Here is a 23,857-nt window from a genome sequence, read left to right as displayed (position 1 = left end):
TGCCAGCTAACACATCATATTAACAGGCTTAATGCTGACTGTTACACTAAATGCATAGTAAGAATACCACCATGCTAACTGTAAGTCTTCACATGTTACAAACTACATTTTCACGTGGCCATACTGCACAAGCATACAGTAGTTGTTATGCCAACATGCTAATCTTATGTTAATGTTAGCATCTTAGCACGCTGATGAGACCCTGACAGGGCTATAACCAGGCAGTTAGCATGTTAGCTTGATCATTTTACTTCTCATCTTAAAACACAGCTGCTGATCCTAAGTACACCTGAAATACATATGTGCCCAGCTAACCATACAAAGCTAAGCCTGTCACTCTAAAGAGGATTTTTGATAGGCGGTAATAATATTCAGGCCAAATATAAAAAATGTTTACGCCCTAGTATCAAGGATCTAAGAATAGCAAAGTTGTCTCCACATTTTGTGATCCATTCAAGAAGTTATTTTCTATTGTGTAAAGTCTTTTTGTTTTGCTTTACATATCACAGAGCGTAAATGCTTACCAGGTGACCTCCGACTGACCTCTTTACTGCATGATATGCATGATACCTCACCCTCATATCTAATCCCTTATCTCTTGCTCCTCTGCTAGTTTATTTGTTTTCGTCAGTCTGTAATGATTCAAGTAGTAATTTCATGGATTTAAGTGCCCTCCAGTACAGGATTTACTGACACAGTGAGGCATTGATTAGGCCAGGCCTCAGCCTCCACCATCCCAGTTTCTCAAACTGGGGCTCTTGTTGCCACGGTGATCTTTTTCATGTACAGTCCATCTCATTGCTCTGTCAGCGAGGACAATGACATCAGAGCTATTGTGGCTACTCTTTTGAAGGAGCAAGCATGGTGCTGCTAACTCCAGGTGTTTTTTTCATTTGCATTTGTATGGTTAATGATAACATTTGCACCTCTTTCACCATTAAACAGAATGTTTTCATCTGCAGCATCTCAGGAATTGATTGATTAAAGTAGTTCACTAATAGCTTCATTATAATAATGCCACTGGTTAAGTTACAGGTCTTCTGGTTGACATATTATACACTTTGGGGAAGGCACTTGTTACTTGCATTGCAAACTACTGATTAAAAGTTTTATTTTATTTGACCACTTTATATGTGACACTAAATACTGGATCTGCAATGATTGGTTGATGCATGTATTGACAAAAAAGTGAATCTGCAACTATTTTGTAAATTGATTGTTTGAGTAATCTTTCAAGCAAAAATGCAAAAAGATATTTGTTTCCAACTCTTCAAATATGAAGATTTCTTGTGTGACTGTTAATCATGGAGAAATTAGACTGATTTTTCGTATTCAGCCTGGGGAAATCCTCATGGACATGTTTCACTATTGCTGACTGAATGATTGATTTATCAAGAAACAAATGTGCAAATGACTCAATCATGACAATAGAATTATGATGTTACTTGCAGACCTCGTACATATCACTATCCCTCTCTTCAACATTGTAAACCATTTTTTCAGACTGCGTAAAATGGCATTTTGGTCCACAGTTTCACCATCTAAATAACTTTTAATCTCAAACATACATCACAGACAACCATCACCCCTTTTAGTAATCGGATTCCTCTATTTTCAATACAAGCCTATAGTATCTGTTAGTAAACCTGACTGTTTACAATCTAACGTCATCTGTCTCTTCCTGTCAATACTTCAAACATGCCTGGACAGCAGATCATAAGGAAACACGATGCAGGGGAGAGATTTAATGGACAGCGATTACTACTGTTGTCATGGTGAAGATGTATCAGATGGGAAACATATGTATGCTTAGTGTAACACGTATCAGTATATATGAATAAAACAACAATTTGTGTGTGTGTGTGTGTGTGTGTGTGTGTGTGTGTGTGTGTGTGTCAGGTGTTGACTCAAATAGCAGAGTCTTGCTCGGCCGGCAGCACCAATCGCTGCCACCACAAATACAATGGTTTCCACGGCAACCGTGAAAATAGACTCCACATACGCACTCAGAAATAGCAAAGGACGCTGCACTAACCCCAGAGAGCCCTATACTGCCAATAATAACTACCCATAGATATGGATGCACAAATATCAGCAGCACTCAGAAATAAAATCACGCCATTACATTCACCAAAGAATAATTACTGCAACCTACACAAACAATCAACTCAAAATCAAATGCACATTCAGCACGGGTGTACCGAGGCACGGGAGAACATAAATCAGTGTGTTTAATAACATCAAAGCAAAAGCACAAAGAGGTTGTTGAGTCTACAACACCTGACATGATTGAAGGACAGATGCTTTACAAATGTAAGCCATACCGTATCATCAAGCATCTGTCACATCAGATATTCAGATATCTTCTAGACGTGTTGCAGAGACGTTACTGGAGTTAAAGTGTAAAGTGCTGAATGGTGCCTCGCAGCAGACAGTCTGAGACAGCGGCTGTGTGTATCCAAGGCTAAACTATATCTTTTTAGACGTTTCTTGTTATGCTTCCAGTGAACATTCACTAGTCTGGAGCTTTCCTGAGATTCATGTACTCTTAGCAGACGGGAATTATTCACGATGTTGGACATTATGAGTCATTCATAATCGGGACGTTGCTGTTTTTTCTGAATCACTTTACTTTTGTAAACAGCTACGAAAAAGCTAAACAGTAGAGGGTTTCTCTGGAACCAGTATACATTGAATTATTTTCAGCAACTTAAGTAAAAGTACAAAAGTATTAGCTTTAAAATATATTCATTATGCACAATGGCCCATTGCATAATATTGTATATATTATATTTTTGGATTATAATTATTGATTTCATTCATGTGTTGATCACTATAATGTTGCAGCTGTTTGTTTTTTTTGTAAAGTTTATCTTAATACATGATAAAATATTTGCTGATTATATTTTGTGTTGAATCTGAATCTTCAGAGTAACTTAAATGATCAAATAAATGTTTAAAAAGTACAATATTTCCTTCTGAATTGAAGTGCAGCAGAAGTATAAAAGTTCAAGTGCCTCAAAATTGTACATAAGTTCAGTACTCGAGTAAATGTACTTAGTTACTGTCCACCACTGGCAGGCAGGTATCTGCGATGATGAAAATCTTTCATGAATAACATTAATTTCATGTTTTTGGTATAATGATGATGATGATGATGATGATGATGATGATGATGATGATGATGATGATGATGATGATGATGATGATGATGATGATGAAGTTCATAAAGGTTGACACCAACAATTGCATTTGAGTCCAATACATATTTTTGTGAACTCCTGAAGTTTAGAAAGAAGAACCTGCACGCTGTCAATCACTTGAACCTTTCAATATTTCAGTCCTCAGACCTTCATCATAAATATTGTGTCCACGTGATCTAACAATGTGCAAGATGTTTTGGTTCCTTCACAGTCAGAGCTTATGATCTGATACATTATAAGAGTTTCTGGAAAGCAGGAGATCTGTAGTAAGTGTTTTAAACTTATGAAATAAAAGCATATGTCATATCTCATGGTGACAGAGTCTGTCTGTTCATCTGCTTTATAATATGCTCCAACAATACGCATGAGGGGCCTTTGTTGCAATGAGACCGTCATCTTTAGCAGTAAGAGAGAAAGAAATATAGCCTAATAAAAATGTTAAATGTTAAATTTCATTAGACGTTCTTTCTTTTTAATTTAGTCATGTTTAAGAGTCAGTGGTTATGGGTTATCGAGATAACTCTTGAACAGGCCCCTGAACATGTCAGCTATGCCAGATGGTGGCAGTGTGTCCACTGTGCATGTGGAACATGAGCTGCCTGCTTCACCCACAGTAACAGAGATTACAGTAATATCTCTAAGGACTGTTTTGATATTGCATTATTTTAAACCGACACACATTTATTACTTTAATAAAGATTTAGATAAATAACAGTAAAAAAAATAATTTTTTTAAATCTAGTTCAGCTCATAATTAGTTTTGTGTGCGCAGGATTATTCAGTACCTACCGCTTCTTCTCTCAAACAAAGACATGCTCTTGTTCTTGCTATGTGTTTTCACACAGAGAGCTTTATCTCGATTTGTTCATCTATTCTCTCTCTGGCTTTGAATGAATTTCACTTTGCGATACATTAATTAAATGACTATGGATCACTCTGTGAGGAAAATTAGTTTTTTTTGTTATTTTGTCATCAGCAGTGACTTTCAGAGAATATTTCATGACACTAAGGAAGAGTCTGATGACCAAGTATGCTACTAAAAATCCAAAACCCATCACAAGCACAAAAATAAGCCCCTCTGTTTCATTTCAGTGTAAGAATAAATATACATCTACCAGTATGCTCTAATACGTCCAAAAAAAAAATAGTTTCACCTAATATTTTAAATTGAAAACACAAAATGGTATAATTTATGACCATGTTGCTTGCATGCAATTCAACACTCTCCTAAATAATCTGTCAGTGAACCCTAACCACAACGATTTCTAAAGAATTATATAAAAACAATGATTATGTTTTTATTATTTGATGCCACTGTATATCCACACATGCATAATATTTGATATGTATGAAAGCCTCATGGCACATCAGTTTATAACATGAGCACAATATATTATTTCTGATCATCACAATCACCTGTTACATTACATCCATTATTTTGCAGCTGTGAGCAGCAAGCAGCTCTTCTTGAGGAAAGAGGCTGATCAGATTTAGCTGATGGAGCGCTGTGGGCTGGGTTGAAGAGTGCCATAACATGCTGCCACTGCTCCAGAGCTCTACCTCATTTATAACTCACAAGAGAAGTGTAAATCTTCAGAGAGCAGAACGCCCATCCACCAGGCCGCTGCCGAAATCAACCCTGCTATCTGATCCTTCCCGAGCGCACACTCATCAGGTTGATTCAGCTTTGTGAACAGGCTGCTGTGACAGCGAGAGCTGAGTTTACATGAGAAATCACAACTGCCAAGAGACAATAATGAGGATTATAAATATGGAGATACAATACGGGCACTGTACATAACGTTTTTTACAAATGTTAGTGAAGCTGTAGTATATAGTGTATTTGTTGGGGACTATTTTCAGCAGGTGGATTAAAACACATTTGTTAAGCTTGTGAGTATTTACATTAGCAGGACGATGTCTGAGGGATTGGTGGTGGTGGTCTAGTGGTTCCAAAAGGTTGTGAGTTCAATACCAGGACTGCCACCATTGTGCCCCTGGGCAAAGTACTTAACCCCAAGTTGCTCCAGGAAGACTGTCCCTGTAGTTAGTTCACTGTAAGTCGCTCTGGATAAGAGCGTCTGCTAAATGACATGTAATAATAAAAAAAGGTAATAATATAGACTTAAAATAAACAATGTTTGCGCATCATAATGAAGGAACATGTCAGCCAGTGAAACAATTCACTCACTGACGTGTTTTAAATAGTTTCCCGACAACAATGGAGGTCTGTGGCACAGAGGAATACGATATAGCAGGCTTTGACAACACAAACAATGTTTCATCCATCCATTGTTCCTGGGATCAATTGAATGTTGATTTGTATCTTTTCATGGGATTTATTGTCTGTTTGTTTGGGATTTGAGCCTGAGTATAGCGTACCAGGCCACAATCCCTGCATCACGCTGTAGCAGCAGACGTAGCAGAATGCGCTTGTGTTCATGTGTGTGTTACTAGCATGTGTATCTCTGTGTCCTAACACTGAAAGCGTTCTGGTAATGATGGGTAATTACTGCTACTGAGATCCATGTCACATTATGTTACAGTGGGGGCTGCAGATGTGCCGGCGCAGCTCGGTCTCAGTAACACAGCTCCATATCTCGCTGGACCACAAGTAATCATGATCTATGTTTTTGTAGTCTAGTGAAAACCACGTATCTCCATATTTGGTCATTTTTAGGGTTTCAAATAAGCTCGATGCTCGTTCATGGGTTCAGACAATTATTTTATGTTGTAGACTTAAAACACTGTTTTTATTTCATGAAGATTTGACTTTTGGAGATTCATGCTCTTCATAAGTGGTGACATGTGGTTCTGTAGAGTGCAGGGAAAGTTTGATGTTTCAAGTTTCAATGAATCATCAAATATCTTTTCAAATGTAAACACAGCACAACATGGTTCACACTTTCCCATAATGCTCAGCAGCTCCAGCATAAGAACAGCTGGATTCTGACCCTGAGAGTAAAGCAACACATATCATGACGCATGCATTGAATTAAACACACACTGCAGCAGTATTTAGGATAAAAAGCCCAAACTGAAAAGGTGTCCTCTCCATCTCTTATCAATGCAAACCTTCGTAGAGGACGTAAGCATGCATCCCTACAGACATCCAACACAAAAGTTATTGAAGATAATATCAGATTACTTTCCTCAAGTTACAGCACTCAGTGAGCCGATCCATATACAGCATCCTCCAGAGGGACATTCAAAAGGCTTTTAGTCTATTTTTCATTTGTAAGAGTTTATTTGTGCAAACATTTGATCAAGCTTTTATCATTATCCAAGTTTTGGCACATTAATCACATCCCTGAAAGCATTGCTCACTTTCCAATTTACCAGGAAGACTGCACATAGACTCTTCACAGATTTTCCAGTTGAAGGCATTGTTAATCCTGCTTGTACAAAACCTTTCACTTTGTGTATTGTGGTTTATTTAACAGGGAAGCAATCACTTCAGTTATTGCTGCAATACAAAATCTGCTGTTAAATGTCAATTAATTATGTTTAATTACTACATAGTATTTCAATACAGTATGTTGAGGATTTTGTTTAACAGGATGTGGACTCGATAATTTACCTTTGATTTAAAGTCTCTGGGTTGTAAACTATCTTGACAATGTAACATTGTCCTGTAAGTGAGACCTCACAGTGTGACTCGATCCACCTTTGAAAACGTGCCAGGATTTCTTGTCACGCTTTTAAACCTTTTAATCAAAGACTTACAAGGCCGAGTGTCGAGTGCTTGCACATCCCCCCTCTGCTCCCAGCTGACGTCATAACGTCCCTTCTGTGTTCACGCTCTTCACCCATTACATGACGATCGTTCTATACTGTACATGGTGCTGTCGATGTTTGCCTTCTCCACCCTCCCCTCCTGCCCATTTGTTCTATTGTTTATGTCCTGCATGCTAATCTTCCTACTTGTCTGCCTGATGTCAGATAAATTACCAACCGGAGAAAGCCAGCAACTGCCCTGTATGGGACCCCAGAGCTCCAGGGGCTTACTTTGTGTCACCTGAGTTGCGCTAATTACCAGCCGCGACAGCGACACTGATATTGTTTTTACCTTGTGAGTCTCTGTGTGTCTCTGTGTGTGTACAGATTTTATGACCACAATAGCGTCACAACTGTGCAAGATACAGTCACAGAACTTTACCCTCCCAATATACGCCACTGGCCCGATTTGGCGTTGTGGCTGGTGTGATCTCATCGCAAGGTGGTCTCAACAAGGACCTAATGTACTGTTGGTCCTGCTATATTATCTAATCTTGGGTTCAATTGACCTTTTTACAGTAAAAATGTATCAAATGACAATGTAACAATGTGAAAGAGGTCATTTGGATCTGCACCTCCCCTCGGCTTTATTGAGCTTTACAGTGAAATTCAGCTCATAGTTTAGCTGTTCAGCAACAACTCTACTGCTTTGGTTCACTCTCTCACTTGATAGTGTAGTTTTCAGATACAGCAGGCAACTGTTTTTGTTGAAAAAGCTGCTACCTGCTCAGCAGCAAACAGCAGACACACTTAGAGGCTAGCATGGTAAACAAAGTGCAGCATTTAGCAACAAAAGAGCCACATATTTCCCTCAGGAGTTGGTCGAAACCAAAAACAAAGCATAACGATAGTGAATAAAACGTACACAAACACAACTTCAATTGAATGTTGATGTTGATGTTGCTCCATAACTGGGTGTGTTTCTGCTGCCCGCAAGTGGCCACAAATACCTTTATTGTTTTGGTATTGTATATGTTGCATTTAAAATCGTGGATGTAATCAAATGATCCCATTACAAACCTGGGGCCAGGTAGTAATATGATATAGAAACAAAACACCAGCACTCTCAGATAAAGGCTCTTCTTAGAAATTGTGGGCAAAAACAAACGTGTTTCATGGCGTTAGTATTTACACACAATAAATAAGAAGAGCCTTTATTTGTGAGTGCCGGTGTTTTGTTTCTTTGAACCTTGTCGCTACTCTGCACCCGATACACTATTGAAGATTAGGAAGTGTGAATGATACTTTCCATTATAGTATTATGATTTGGAACACATTGCACAGAAAGTGTGAGGAAGAGAAAAGCAAGAGCTGAACTCTAAAGAAGACAGACTGGACAACTCTAGGTAGAAAGAGACTGAATTACATAATAACTCAAATAAACGGTAATGAAATGTCAGTTTTACCGTGTGTTATCCAGCTCACAGGACAGGACTCTCAGCTATGTATGTTAACCACATGCTGATATTGAGCCCTCACACACTGCTGCATGCACATCACGTCCTGCGCTAAAGACTGCTGCAGCTGCAGTTTTCACACCCAAAGAGCGTTTGCCCTGTCCTTCATCAGCATAATAAGATGAACCAGAGGGAATGACTTCATCATTAAAGACATCACCGCACTGAAAGGGAAGGAAACATTACACCATCTCTGAGGAACCCCTTTGTTTTATGAAAATTGCATCATGATAATGGACAATATAATAATGTAATAAGACAAAAAGGGGACAACCAGACTTTTGCAATATGAAGCTCATCTCATATCCCCAGATGTTAACGGTGCTGCATGGCAAGTTCTGTAGATGATTTCAGACACATGATTTGATGTTGTTATGGCTGTCAGCTTAATAGTAGTACACTTGAGCATCTGAGGATGAAGTGTAACATCCCACCAGAGAGAGAGAGGGGGGGAGAGAGAGAGAGAGAGAGAGAGAGAGAGAGAGAGAGAGAGAGAGAGAGAGAGAGAGAGAGAGAGAGAATGTGACACACCCCCTGCTCTGCTGTTTGCGCCCCTATGATCAACTATCAGATGGTTGCATTTCCTCATCAGCGCAGACCACAGAGAGGCTTTTCCGGTCATTCTGTGCGTCCCGTTGATCGCTGCTGCTGTGATGAAGAGCATGAGACTGTCCTGTTAGCGGATCACCGGACTGTTGATCTCTTCGGATCTTAAGAAACCGCCAAAAGGTAGATGGACTATATCGGGCGGGACACTTCAGCCTGCTGGGACAAATGTCTCTGACACAGTGAGGAGATTTGATTATGGTCGGAGGAGGCGAATGAAAAAAAAAACACAGGCTATGTGAATAATCTTTAAGGATATAATGTTTTTCTTTATTAATATGACGCCGATATCGTCTTGCTAATTCATTAATTGTGTTATGACGACATTTTTTGCTGACCACCCATCGTCCATAACTTTTAGTGACCTGGGTGCTGCAGTGCACCCCTGGCTGCATTACAACATGAGATGCTGTGAGCTTTAATGACATAACATCCTTCATTTGGATCCTAAGTAAAACAGAACTGATTTATTGATCTCATGTCCGTACAGCTCCAAGACTCTCCTCTGTGAAGACAAGAACACAATCAAACTGCTGTAGTTTATCATCCTGACATGATGGGGGGGTCACTCTGGATTTCTCGAGGTGCTACTGAAGCGGTGTTCAGAAGGAGCTTCATCACAGTTCTTCCTCTGGCTTTATTGTTGCCAACATTGACAGTCAGTGCACAAATAGGAGGTACTTTGGACTGCCACAAGATTTGTGTGTGCGCCAGCAACATCATCAGCTGCTCCAAGATGAATCTAACCAACGTTCCTGTCGCTCTTCCACAATATACAGCGGTTCTGGATCTCAGCTTTAACAGAATCATCAGGCTACGGGCTGAGTGGACCTCGGTAACACTAGACAGACTACACACTCTGTTGCTCAGCCACAACAACCTCACCTTTCTCTCCTCTGAGGCGTTTGCATATGTGACAAAGCTTCGTTACCTGGACCTTTCCTTTAATGGAATCCGCCAGCTGGATGAGTACATTTTTGAGCCGCTGGAGTACCTTGAGGTGCTGCTGCTTTACAGCAACTGCATCTCTCAGATAAGTACCTCTGCCTTCTCTGGCCTCATCAACTTGCAGAGGCTCTATCTGAGTCAGAACAAGATCTCACGCCTTCCCTTGGAGCTGGTGAAGGATCAGACGAGGCTGGAAACTCTTAGACTGCTGGATGTGTCCTCCAACAAAATCAAAGTCCTGCCCCTCCATGATCTTCAGGCTCTGCCCGCCTGGGTCAAGAGTGGTCTGTACTTCCACAACAACCCTCTGCCCTGCAGCTGTGAGGTGCACGACATGGTGGCCCGCTGGCACCTCAAGGAGCTCAGCTCTACCATGGACTTCAAGGGCAGCCACACTTGTTTGTTACCAGGCCACCAGAAAGAGAAAATGGCCATACTGGATCTAGACAAGCAGTTTTTGAACTGCAGTGAGGTTAGGGTTAATGACAAAGAAAGCTATCTGGAGCAGTTCCTGGTTCTGGACTGTGACAGCAGGGAGAGGCACATGATGAAGACCTGGGCGCTGCCTGGAAACATCAAAGTGCCCCCAGCCTCTGTCACTGCTGTGAAGCGTTCTGACGGCAGCCTCCGGATTGGGCCCCTGAAGGCAGAGGACTCAGGGGTCTACACCTGCTATGCCACCAGTGACTCCTTCAATGAGACGCTGTATGTAACTGTAATGGTGTTTAATTCCACAAAAAGCGGTGGGCTGGAGAACCTAAAAACGGCCTATACCACCCTCATAGCATGTCTGATCAGTTTAGTTATGGTTCTCATCTACCTCTATCTCACACCCTGCCGCTGCGCTTGTTGTCCAGGTCAAGGCCTGGAGAAAAGCGACCCCAGAGACAGCCTCCACTCTTCAACTGTTAGCATCTCTCAGGCACACGAAGAGATGGGGCAAGAAAGAGTGGAAGGCGGAGGCTTCGCCTACAGACATGTGGCCTTCCTGCAACCCAAGGACCAGCTGGAGCAGAACGGGAGGTTGAATCCAATAGGCGAGGAAGACGAGGAGTGGCAGGGGGACAACAGGGAGAGAAGGAGGTCTGATGCAGAGTCTGTCAGCTCTGTGTGCTCCGATACCCCCATGGTGGTGTAAAAGTCAGTGGCATGGCTTGAGGGTAAGACAGTGATGGCTCGACCCATGTGGCTGCTACACAGGGATTTGTATGCTTTGAATGTGTGCACGATTCAAAAGCTTTAGTTGGCTCTCACAGCTGGTGGCACTGTTATAGTAGCAATGTCTTGATAAAAACAATTTAGAAACAGCCCAAAACATTCTGATAATGCAGAAAGATGTGGTTAAAATAAATAGTGAATAGTGTCACTTTTACTGCAAATTATTGGCTGGCCCTGCAAGAAATTGCTATGCAAGTCGAGTGTTTAAGGCTTCACTTTAAATAAAAGTTATACAGCTTTTTTATGCACTGGATCACAGCACTGCAAAGATTTAGAGGTGTATCACAAAAGTTGCTGCTTGAAAGAGAAGCTCATTTTTATGCAGAGTTCACCTAATTATCACTGCAAGATGCCAGAAGGTGCAACGTGTAAGATACCAGATGTTGAGAGTTTACAGTTTTGATGTTATGTCAAAGACGACTATGCATTGTATTGCAGAGATACAGTATCTCCTGGGAGGACGAAATGAAAACACAAACACAAAGACTGCTAAGTTAAACGATAGGCCGACGGCACACGAGAAGAGCTAAGCTAGCAGCGTTATTATGACCAGCTCTCAGAGTTTCAGCAGTTTGGTCGAATTCTGCGTATTCATGCCCTGCCGTTAGTTGTTACTTTAAATGTAATAACCTACGACTGTAGATTTTGGTTGTATGGACCCAGTAGTAGAGGTGAAAAGCTGCCCCTGCATGTGGCCAAGCATTACACGTTGCACCTTTTAATATTCTTGCTATATTTACCGTTTGGTTTCGTCTGCCTTTACAGGACATACTGTAAGGATTACTCTTATGCAATTTTATCTATTTATATTAAATTAGATTTGAGTGTGATTTAATGCTCAGTTAATAATATTTGCGTTTGCAGTAACTGAGCTTCTATTGAAGTGTTTTTTTGATTTAAATACTGCTTTGTATGCAAGTCTATTTGAAGTAATTTTGGATTCAGCATATTTACAGAATCATTAACACAGCCTGTTAGGATACATTGTACTTTTACTGTAATTCACTTTATGCAGAAATCACAATTTATATTAGTAATAGTTTGAATTGTTTCTCAAAAACATGATAACAAAAGGTTTTAAGAGAAACCAGACGACAGCCAGTGTAGTGGCAGTTATTAAAGATGACCACATGCACACACTGTAAGTATTACTGACTGATATATACCTCTTTAAATCTATATAAATACAACTAATGACTAATTACAGACACATGTACATGAAATATTGATGATGAGCCAGTTATTTCACACAATATTTAAATTGCACGGTACTTGTGTGATGATTCAACAAAGAAAACGCCTTTCTATTATGAATGAGTTCCAGTAGTTGCTACATGTCACGACTTCATTTGCACATATCACAGTTGACAGTTTCCACTGTCAGTGTAGCTGATACAGATTTAAGCCTTAATTCTTCCGTGTGAACTGTGTAGGAAGGGTTAATCATGTTCAAAAATACTATAATGCCAATTCTAGTTTAGACTAGATGCATAAGAGTGGGTTCAAAATCCCAAAATAAATCCTACTTTATTTGTTACGATGCAATGAAAACGACATATTCAGCATGAGATTCAGACTGCTGACATCCTGTCCCATTAGACAGTTAATAGCAGCCAGGAAGCATCGCCCAAGGGGAACCACTGAGAGCGAGTACCATCTACTGAATGTTTCTGAGCATTAGTGCCCAACCCTCAACAAATCTTTAAATGCCAGCCAGCCAGCAGTCTCATAAACACAGTCAGAAATAGCAGCTAATAGTGCAGCCAACATGCAGGCTGCCTGACGCAGATGAAATGTAAATATAGAAGTAGAAGTTTTTAAACACATCTTCATTTTAGTTACATTGCTAAAATACCTTCAAAAAGCTGTCCATGACAAGAGATGGAGTCCCGTACAAAAGATGTTTTCACAAAACCTAAAGTCACTCTGGCTCTGTAGCTGAGGAGCGATTGTCACAGAACACAATTTAAAATGATATTAATAACATAACAATTATTATTCAGTGAAGCAATTTAACAGCAAAACATAATCCCAGATGATAGATGTAGCATTGTACGGTAGATGTACTTTTATTTATGAAGAAACTATTATTATCACTTCTCGTGGTGCCTTTTCAAGATCATTTTGGTAATTCAACACCTTTAATTAAATGTCTTCGTAGGAATTACAGCACTAAAAATACTCATGGCATTGTGTGCGTGGTCTAATAGTATTATAATGTAGCTACGTCACCACTTATATCTCTGAAAAAGGGAACATATCTACTGTATGTTAATGTTGTGCACATCTTTCCCCTCTGAAAGTTACTTGTAACCAAAGACTGAGTTTCGTGCTGAGAATTTATAAACTACATGTTCAGTGTTTACAGTCAGCACAGTTATATTTAGTATGTTAAGTTAACCAACTGTGTTTTGTTTGTTTGTGTTGAGCAACACATTTATATTTTAATATATGCAATCCTGTATTTTTATTATTTACTGCATTATATCGTGTCTATTATTGTATTGTTCATGTATTTTATAAACTACAAAAACATGGCAACAAAGAGTGAATGATGTTCGTTATGTTCCTTTAAGCACTGAATATGTCAAACTGAGCTGAAGTCACAGACTTTTTTAAAAGATAAAGTTAAAGGAATTTTTCAACATTTTGGGAAATGTGCTTATTCACTTTCTTCCCCCGAGAGTTAGATGAGAAGATTGATACCACTTCTAATCTAACTGACTGCAAGAAAGTGTATTTTCCAAAACGTTAAAGTGCTCTAGATGTGACCGAACAGATATGATGATGACCTCATTTTGACGTCTGTTTAGGCTCAAGATCAGGCCTCAGGCTGGCTCAGTTTGTATCGCATTAATGGCACAGCCTTGTTCACTTCAGGGTGAAACGGGAGACCGCACAGCTCGCTGGAACGGAAAGCTTTCTCCCAGGGAGTCGTATTTTATTGCACCTGTCCCCCAGACTTCCTTTCTTCTGGCAGCATTCGGCGCTGCTGGCTTTTCACCCTTATTTGGCTTGTTGACCGCAGGATCTCCCTGAGCAGAGGGAGCACTCTGGTCTGTATTCACTCTCATCTGACAGAAAAGAACAGTCAGCTGGCTCTGGATTGGCCTCCTGATGCTTGAAGTCAATTTTTGTTTTTAATTCCACTTTAACAGTGTCATCTTTATTCGGTGTAGTTGTAGTAATACGCTTAATCATTATGTGGAACATGCTACATCGCATTTCTTCATGTGACAGTGCAGAAAAACGTGTGCAAAATCATTGCTCAGAGATCAGTTCTGTAAAGAAGTTGCTCCATCTTTCTGACAGATGCTGCAGTGTGCAACCTCACCTGATGCCCTGCAGCCCCTCTGCAGGATGAATGATTGAAGAGGTCTGCAGGATGTCCAGGCTGCGTGTTTCAGTAGCTGCTGTCTCATGTTACCATGTTTACCCACTATTCATCAAACACCAGCCGTGGTGTGTAACGAGATTGAACCATATGGAAAATGCACTGCAGCATTGAAATCAGACTTTCATTTCTAAAAAAAATTCAAATAGAATTGCTTGATAAAAGCGTTCATATAGGAGGTTATGAGAGGGTTAATCATCTGTGTGTTGCAATGGAAAAGAGCTAAATGACGCATCCCCGTAAATCACAGATTATAATTAGAACAAATGCAGCAGCCTAAAGAAAATCTGAGCATCACAGATGGCATGAATGTAAGCCACCGCCTGTTGACAATGAATGACTGGCGGTCGGTTCTGTGTTTTGGAGACTGAATTCTAAGTAAGGTGACTCATCTTCTCCTCAGGCTCCTCCCAGAAGGATCACATGAATGAGGAAGGGCATGAATGAGCAGCTCACTGAGTTCTCTGCCATCTAGTGGCCACCAAAACACAGCTCCATGTTGGAGAAAAGCATTTGAGGTTGATTCTTCTTACCTTTGCAGAATATTCTAGCATTTTAATCCTTTACAACAAAGACATGCAGACTTTAAGGTCTGAAAGGTAATATTTTATTGGTTTCATTTCCACATATGAATGTTTTAACAGATAGTTTGCGGTGGTGGACAGTAACTAAATACATTTACTAAAGTACTGTACTTAGGTACAATTCTGAGGTACTTTTACTTTTGTTGATTGTAAGCATATTTTGATGATAATATATTTGTACTTTTACTTAAGGCTTTTACTACACTGTGCCATTAATACATTTACTTTGGTAAAAAAATGTGAGTACTTTGTCCACCTCTGATAGTTTGTGAATCGTTGCTATAAAAATAAAGTCAATTACTTTCTAAATATCTCCAGCTCTCAGACAAATGACTAATATCATTTTAAACCGGCCCAGCTCTTCACGTGTATTCACACAGCCTGAGCAAAGCCCACCATGTTGTTGGTGATGTCGAAGGCCGTGTAGAACTGCCGCATGAAGACTTCTCCCAGAATCCAGGTGCCTGTTGCAAACCCCGTCCTGCAGCCAGACGCAGACTGAGGACACAGGACAGAGGACATGACTGCAGCAGATCATCTTAATCACATCAGGTAATATAATTAGCCAAGGCTACTTTTTGAGATGTGTGTTTTTTGTGTTGTATACACAAAGGTTTCATACTGTATGTTGCAACTAATGCATTTTGAAGGATGTAGTTTGTGGTGTTGTTAGACTGTATTACATTACACAGCGAGGTGTTCCTGTTATTTAGTCTACCCCCATTGGTGCAAATGGTGTGGAAATAATAAAGACACCTGTCAGTATAATGATTATAACCCTCATGAAAGTAGAACGACTGTTTCATTAGACTGCGTTAGTTTTAGCTAGCTGTACCTTAAACTTGCAACTGAATGTATAGAACAATCTCACCTGAACATATGTGATGTGTGGACCAGCTCTTGCCTGTATTTAATAATTATACCTTGCTTATATTTTGCTCATTCTGTGGCTCATAATTAACACCCTCCCATCTCAACCACTTACATCTGGAAACAAGCTGCAGAACATTCAGACAACAATCCATCTATCGTCCATGCCAATGATAAAGGGTTATGGATTTATCACCTTATAAGTAGCCATTAAGGCGGGAGTTGTAAATATGAACTACTTGTCAACAGATTTTTATCCAGATGTCCTGCAGCTCTTTTTCAAAAAGGTAATAGGTTGAATGCTCCATTTTAGGGGTCATCCTGATTTATTAAAGCTAAAAAGCAAGTTGTACTGAAGGAGGATATACATCACCTTAAAACTCAACCTGACCAAACAAAAAGTTGTCCATATTCATGAATTATTAATACTCTATAAAGCAAACATTTCTCCTAACAATGGCTTATATTATTCATGGCTTATTCAATTATTTATTAACATTGATGAAGCCATTAGTTCCAACCATTAACTCTTTAAGTATGCCGTAGAAAGTGGTACCACAACACAAACCTTTATGACGTAGGTTGATGGAGGAAGAGCGAAGTTGTATCCGTGAATGTTGAACACAATGTCTGGCAAGAGATCCGTGTTACTGCAGCTCACAGCAGCCTGAGAGACAAATAGTACATGTTAGTTTATGTAAAACCCAGAGCCGTTCACTAAACATATTTAATAATATACAAAACACTCAAAACACTCACATCACCATACTGATCTGAGAAGGCTCCCAACCAGCCGTTGATGTTGTCAATATCTTTGTTAGGGCCGGTGATGAAAGAAGTACCAGAGTCCACGACTGCTGCACAACTCCCAGAGCAGCCAACAGTGTTCCCATTGATGGTGATACTGCAACAGGAAGGAAGTATCGATTAAAAAAACAAACAGTATATCACATACAGTATATCAGAGGCAGGAAGAAGACCTCTGAATAATGTCAGTTGTGAGGTGGGAAACTACCTTTGTATTTGGATGTTCCAGAAGTTAGTAGCCTCATACAGGGGGATCCACTTTATGCCTCCAGTGTAATATGAGGAATCTGTTCCTCCCAGAATTAACATACTGCCCTCTACAGAACTGGAGGCACAGAGATTTGTTTTTGAGAAAATGATGCACTGCACCATTCGTAAAAACACCATCTTTGCTCATGAGAACGTTAGTAGATTTACAGCATTATTTCTCTGTTCGGGACTCAAACAGAAGCTCACCTGCTCAGGTACATGGAGAACATGTTCTGGAGGAGTTTGCCCTGGTTCCACATGCTGTTGAATATAGGTGTGCCTCCCTCAAGGGACAGGCCAGGGAAGGCCAGACCAAGAACTCCATCCCAGGGCACAGAGGCCATGAAATCTGCCTCGGTCTCAGTGAGGCCAAAGATCTGGTGCTCCACGCAGAGGTCGCTTATCTGATTAGGAAATGTTATAGGAAACAGATCATGCACTGCAAGGTATATAGTGCTGTGTGTCAGCAGCAGTGGTGCAAGAAGTACTCAGTATTTTTTATTTTATATGATTTGATTGTTATGATGCATCAATGCAAAGTAGCAGTTGAGGTGGAGCTAGTTTTATCTGTACAATTATGTAAAGTTCTGTATATTGGTCCAGTGATTCCCAATCTAGGGGTCGGAAAGGAGAAAAAAGAAAGTACTGATACAGAAATGTGCATTCATTTTTTTAAGATAAATTAAATTGCTGTGCAGCAGTTACAAGATGAAGGTTGCAAATATAGAAAACAATAACAAAAGATGCAACATATATACAATACATACAATGGCAAAATGAGGTTAACAGTGTGGATTATAACAATATGAGCAGGTCTGAGGTAGAAGTAACAGTACATGGTTAGTACCGTTCATGATTATGTCCATGATATTGCACTTACAGTTGGTGCTAAAAAATACATGGTTTCTGGGACTTTTTGGGAAGAGGAATTCATAATTGAAGTTGTTTTTGACCTATTTTCGACCTTCAAATCCAAGATGGCCGCTGATTTTCAACTCCGAAAGAAAACATTTTTCAAACTCGTCATAGTTTGAAATGAAAGCTGAGAGATGATTAATAATGTCCCATTATGTCCCGTGTGTCAGTTGTAAGGAGTTGAGTTGTAATGGGGTTTTTTTTTTTTAAATGCCAACAAGAAAGAGGGGGGCTTGTTTGTGAAACACTGGGGCCTCCAATAACTACTTTAATGAAACCAAGTGAGGAGTTTAGAGCAACTCATCGATGTATGACACGTGACAAGGAGCCCCAACTACACGCCGCTGTTGTGTATAATATGTTTCATGTAAAATATTCATCTGAAAACTAATTTTAACTCTCAGATGGAGTAATGAGAACAACATTTCCCTCTGAAATTTGAGTGAAAGTAGGTATTTTCCACCACTGACCAGCAGTTGGAGTCCTCACCTTTATGAGATCATATCCTGTACTGCCTGATGCGTATCCGCTGTTATATGAAATATGGAATGTCTTTGTGCCGGCCTGAAAAGTGGAAGATGCTGAGCTGCTGAACTTTACATGTTTGTCTAGTGACAAAAAGACAGAGAACAAAACAAGTGACGGATTACTTTTTGCTTCATATAGAAATACATCCTATATACATATATATAGTATAATATAGTAAGAACTAGGGCTGCAACATACTAGCTGATGAATCCTTTTGTTTAAAAACTGTCCCAACAAATAGTTAAAATGCCCAAGGTGACATATTTTACCTGACAATAGCACAAAACCAGAAGATATTTACTTGTTTACTATCATAAATGAGTAAATAAAAAATAAATACAAATCCTCACATTTGCCAGAAGAGAACCAACAAATGTTTAGCATTGTTGGTTGAAAAACAATCAATCATCACTATGTTAAATTATGCTGACCCTGAGCCTCGATCATTACACTCACCACAAGCAGAGCTGGTGCAGCTGGTGGAGGGAACCCACAGGTCGGAGGAGCCGGTGTCAAAGAGAACTTTGAAGAGCTGAGGAGGAGTCCCGATGCCGATCTCTCCATAGATTGTTGTCTTTGCCCCAAATAAGATTATTTAGTCAGTCTGTGTGTTTCATGATCTCAGAGGGCAGAGTATGCAGTGGTTACATAATACTTACATCTGGGTCAAAGGTCAAAGGCACCACACTGTGGTCATTCCTGGGGAGAAACTTTGCTGCAGGGTTGAATGGAAACTTGCTCCTGTACTCCTGGAACAGGCCGCTCTCCTCCAGCTGCTGCCTGGCTGACTTCCCTCTCATCAGGGGAATCCTGAGCATGCAGTTTAACAGTTATCTGGAAACATACTCAAACACTTTTTGAGAATATGTGAGACCTCATAACTTATCCTAAAAAGGAGTTTCAGTCTGGGAGTGATTTAGGGAAGTAGAACAGGAAAATAAATTAAAGTGTTCTGAGCTTGAAAAGGTCAAGAGCTGGTCTCAGAGCGGATCACTAAGAGCTGGATTTATAGAACACTTTTATCTCCAAGCACTCATTCACACATCCTCACAATGCAGGCAGTGGTAGAACATTTACACGAGTGCGATACTCAAGTATTTACATTTTATGCTACTTCCACTACACTACATTTTGGAGGAAAATATTGTACTTTTTATTTAACTTGTCAGTAACATAACATTAAACACTGTTAGACAGTACTTTAATACTTTTAAATAAGTTGTTTTATGACATTTTAGCTTCTTTAAGTGTGTATTAAGTGCTATATAAATAAAGTTAAATCAACTAATAAATGATGAAAAACTACGCAGCAGTACATAAAGTAAGCAAAATCAGCTCCACCTTTACCGGCTGCAACATTAAATGAACACATTAATGCATCAATAATTATAATTCCATTATATAATATATTATATTCTGAAACGGGCCGTTATGCAGAATGAGTACTTAATATTTAATACTATATGCTGGTGTCAATACTTTGCAAAGCTTACCAGGATTTCATTCTTTTAAATAACATTTTAAATATGTTTTTTAATTAAATCAAAAATTAAGCAAAAGTATGTTAAAAAGCATATTTTATTTGATCATAAGTTAATGTTTGTTGTATATCTTACCTGAGAATTCCCTGTGAGACGGTCAAGAAGGCCAGTAACACAAAGGCAGACTTCATTATTTCTAAAGTATTCCAATAAAGACTTCACAGAAGGGCAGGTGGTGTTTTATATAAAAGGTCAAAACCAGCGTCAACTCCTTCTTACAGTAACACTTATAACAGCTGAAGTGATAACAAACCACTTTACAGAGCGAACTCAGATAAAGGACACAACAGTAACAATAGTTTTTCCAAATGTACTTTAATCTAATGTAAATAATTTTAGTGTTAAGAACATACTTTCCTATTATGGGTTAATAGGTCGTTGAATATAAATTGCCAAATAATGAGTTTTACCTTTTCCATCGATGGTTTCTGTTAATTAATCCAAATGAACTGAGCCTCAAACCACAAAACAGATGATAAATTATCCCAATAATACATATACATATACATATATATATATATATACATATATATACATATACATATATATATACACATATACACATATATACATACACATATATATATACACACATATATGTGTATATATATATATACACACATATATATATACATATACATATATATATATACATATACACATATATATACATATATATATATATATATATATATATGTGTATATATATATATACACACATATATATATATATATATATATATATATATATATATATATATATATATATATATATATATATATACACACATACACATATATATATATATATATATATATATATATATATATATATATATATATATATATATACATACATATACACATACACATATATATATATATACCATTTTATGCCACTTTAGATACATTTATATTCAAAGAGTTATAAATGAAAAGGTCTATTGTAGAATAACAGGCTGGTTTTACACCAATATAACCTCACTGATGAAAACAAAGCTACAGCTTCAATATAACTATTTGATTTAGTCGTCCGGTGTTAGTCTGCGTGATAAAAGACAGATCAGATTACATTTTTAAAGAATGAGCAGAAGTCGTGTTGCGTTTTAGTAAAAAAAACATTTGGAAACAGATTCGTTTGGAGCACAGATTTCCAATAAAGTGAGGATAAAACTGAACAATATCTCCCTGTGGGTCAGGCTTTGAAGTTGCCATGTACAACATCCCATTTACTTTAGCAAACAATTAAGGGTTGAAAAGTCCTGCCTTTATTTAATATGGTCAACTAAAAGAGATGTGCAGTTTAATTTCAGCACCGTCTCCAGTTCTCCCACAGTCACAAGTATGTACGTTTTCTAAGACTTCTAAGGTGAAGGACCGGTGAGGTTTGACCTTTCCCAGACTGTTCTGAATGAGTTTCTGTTGACTTTTCTCATCTACTGTGTACTTACGGTACACCTAAAGTATTATCGACTACAGCAACTTTAAAAGGTCCCTGTGCGTCGAAAAACAATGCACTGTCACAGTGAAGTGGTGTTCCAAGTATTAATGGCATTTAAAAGACTCAGAGTAAATGTCTGTCATTGACATTACTGTGACAGAAGTTTAATGTCTCATAACTAAATTCCTCACCTGTCAACCATAAATCAACTGGATAAGCTTATTGTATTCCTTATAGAAAATAAACACTGATACTGTATCATTTGCCCCTCTAGGTAAGTCTTCTGTTCATGTGCTCTGGTAGTTTAACATCACAGCATCCAACTCTGCCCTCTAGTGGACAGAGAGTCTAGAAACCAGAACAGACCACGCACATTAAATTAAAAAACAAAAGACAAAGTCAGAATATGTTTTGATAAAAGTTGCTTTTATTTCAAGCACAAAATGCAATTTACATTATTGATGTAGAACACACACACAAAAAGGTATACATATGAGAAGTGCCCATATCAAAACAAAAGTAAAATATACTCACCAAAAGCAGAGTTTCTCTCGTCTGATGGATTCCTTGAAGGTGCGCTCGTAACTTCAGAGTTCACTGAAGTTCATTCATCAGTCTCTTCAACGAGGACAGAGAAGAGTCGTCTTCCCTTCTTGCCTCCACACTGAGGTGACAACCTGAAATACTCAACATTTTAATTATGACCAGCTCATGTTCGAAAAAAAGGTTTAGTCATCGTTTAGTTCAACAAATCATAAAGTGAAGAAAGAAAAAGTGACACCATAATGTGTTCACTAACACAATCATCTTTGCACTGCTGTATAGCACACACACTACGTTTTACACTACTTTATACACAATCAAGAGATGTTTGCTTAGATTCTAGTGTCCCCAATTCTGACTCTAACTAATAACATATACACAGTAAATACAGCATAGGTTGTCTACTGGGGCTTGTTTTTCATCTTATGGAGTTCATTAAGAACTTTTCTGTCAGAGTGACGAGCAGCGTTCTTTTCTAATACACAGAAACTAGGGCTGCAACTACTATATTATTTTCATTGATTAATCTGATAATTAATTAGTTGTTTGGTCTGTAAAATGTCAAAAAAACAGCTGGCTGGCTATTGTTTCACTGTATTTGCCTTTTGATGTATACAAATGAATCCCTGTGAATTTTAAATATGGATAACGGTGGGTATAACGTACTAAGATTTGTGTATACTATTTTTAGTTTGTGTGATCAAAAGGGTGGAATGTAATGGTCATTTTTCATTGTTCCTCATACCTTCTATATGCTCATCTTCTCTTTGTTGTACTTACAAAGACTGAGACCAAAAGTACACTCTGGTCGGGTCACATTGACATTCTTGTATCTCTGGTATCAGCTGGATGTGCGTAGTTGCTCAGCAGATTGTCTGTAAACATAACCACCCACTTGGGACTATATAGTCTAATTGTATTCTCTGTACTTTGAACTTCACGACCGTTTGTTGTTCCACTCCTGCAGGAATAAAGCGCTCGCTTCTTTAACCAAGTGTCTTTATTTCATTATAATAGATTTACTTCTCACCACCCTTTAGTTTACTTTGTATCGGCTGAATTATAGTACACAGTTGTGTATATGTGTGTGTGTATATATATATATACATATATACAGTATATCTCAAAAGTGAGTACACCCTTTAGATTTTTGCAAATATTCTGTTATATCCTTTCAGGGGATAACATTATCCTACTGAAACTTTGATATAACTTAAAGTAGTCAGTGTGCTGCTTGAATAACAGTATAGATTTATTGTCCTTTGAAAATTACTCAGTACACAGCTGTTAATGTCTAAACAGCTGGCAACAAAAGTGAGTACACCCCATAGTGAACATGTCCTAATTGTGCCCAATGATGTTGTTTTCCCGCCCTGGTGTCATGTGACTCGTTAGTGTTACAAGGATTCAGGTGTAAATGATAAGCAGGGCTGTTAAATTTGGTGTTTTGGGCACAATTCTCTCTGAATGCTGGACAACATGGCACCTCATGGCAAGGAACTCTCTGAGCGGCTGAAAAAAAGGATTATTGCGCTTCACAAAGATGGCCTTGGCTATAAGAAGATTGCCAACACCATGAAAATGAGTTGCAGCACAGTGGCTAAGATCATACAGCGGTTTTCCAGGACAGGTTCCACTCGGAACAGGCCTCGCCAGGGTCGACCAAAGAAGTTGAGTCCACGTGCTCAGCGTCATATCCAGAGGTTGGTTTCCAAAAATAGACGTGCGAGTGCTTCCAGCATTGCTGCAGAGGTTGCAGAAGTGGGATGTCAGCCT

At 38.8% G+C, this 23,857-nt stretch overlaps 2 protein-coding genes across 3 annotated transcripts; one reads left to right on the top strand and one right to left on the bottom strand.

Annotated features, from left to right (window-relative positions):
- The first annotated feature begins 9,023 nt into the window (after window positions 1-9,023).
- LOC115008814 (amphoterin-induced protein 1-like) lies at window positions 9,024-14,041 on the top strand. Of its 2 annotated transcripts, none has more exons than XM_029432652.1 (2): window positions 9,024-9,166; window positions 9,534-14,041. In XM_029432652.1, exon 2 carries the CDS (start codon window positions 9,597-9,599, stop codon window positions 11,127-11,129), a length of 1,533 nt encoding a protein of 510 aa, XP_029288512.1. In that variant the 5' UTR covers window positions 9,024-9,166; window positions 9,534-9,596; the 3' UTR covers window positions 11,130-14,041. The 2 variants fall into 2 exon arrangements, with proteins under 2 accessions (XP_029288512.1, XP_029288513.1); XM_029432653.1 differs by having other exon boundaries at window positions 9,024-9,225.
- A 1,131-nt stretch (window positions 14,042-15,172) lies between these two features.
- LOC115008255 (pepsin A-like) lies at window positions 15,173-20,228 on the bottom strand. Its single transcript, XM_029431734.1, has 9 exons — window positions 20,173-20,228; window positions 19,216-19,366; window positions 19,013-19,130; window positions 18,518-18,636; window positions 17,321-17,517; window positions 17,073-17,189; window positions 16,817-16,961; window positions 16,626-16,724; window positions 15,173-15,685 (listed from the first exon to the last, which is right to left on the bottom strand). The coding sequence occupies exons 1-9, from the start codon at window positions 20,226-20,228 to the stop codon at window positions 15,560-15,562; spliced, it is 1,128 nt and encodes a 375-aa protein (XP_029287594.1). The 3' UTR covers window positions 15,173-15,559.
- Window positions 20,229-23,857: the final 3,629 nt, after the last annotated feature.

This window comes from Cottoperca gobio, chromosome 5, assembly GCF_900634415.1.
Source record: "Cottoperca gobio chromosome 5, fCotGob3.1, whole genome shotgun sequence".
NCBI lineage: Eukaryota > Metazoa > Chordata > Actinopteri > Perciformes > Bovichtidae > Cottoperca > Cottoperca gobio.
Note: the sequence above shows the minus strand (reverse complement) of the source record. Positions and strands in the feature narration are given on the sequence as shown.

Coding starts and splice junctions, on each gene's coding strand:
- LOC115008814 (XM_029432652.1), top strand. CDS start 9,597: ATGATGGGGGGGTCACTCTGGATTTCTCGAGGTGCTACTGAAGCGGTG.
- LOC115008255 (XM_029431734.1), bottom strand. CDS start 20,228: ATGAAGTCTGCCTTTGTGTTACTGGCCTTCTTGACCGTCTCACAGGGA. Junction 19,131..19,215: donor CTTTGACCTTTGACCCAGAT/GTAAGTATTATG, acceptor TTTGGGGCAAAG/ACAACAATCTATGGAGAGAT. Junction 16,962..17,072: donor TGGAACATCCAAATACAAAG/GTAGTTTCCCAC, acceptor TTCCTGTTGCAG/TATCACCATCAATGGGAACA.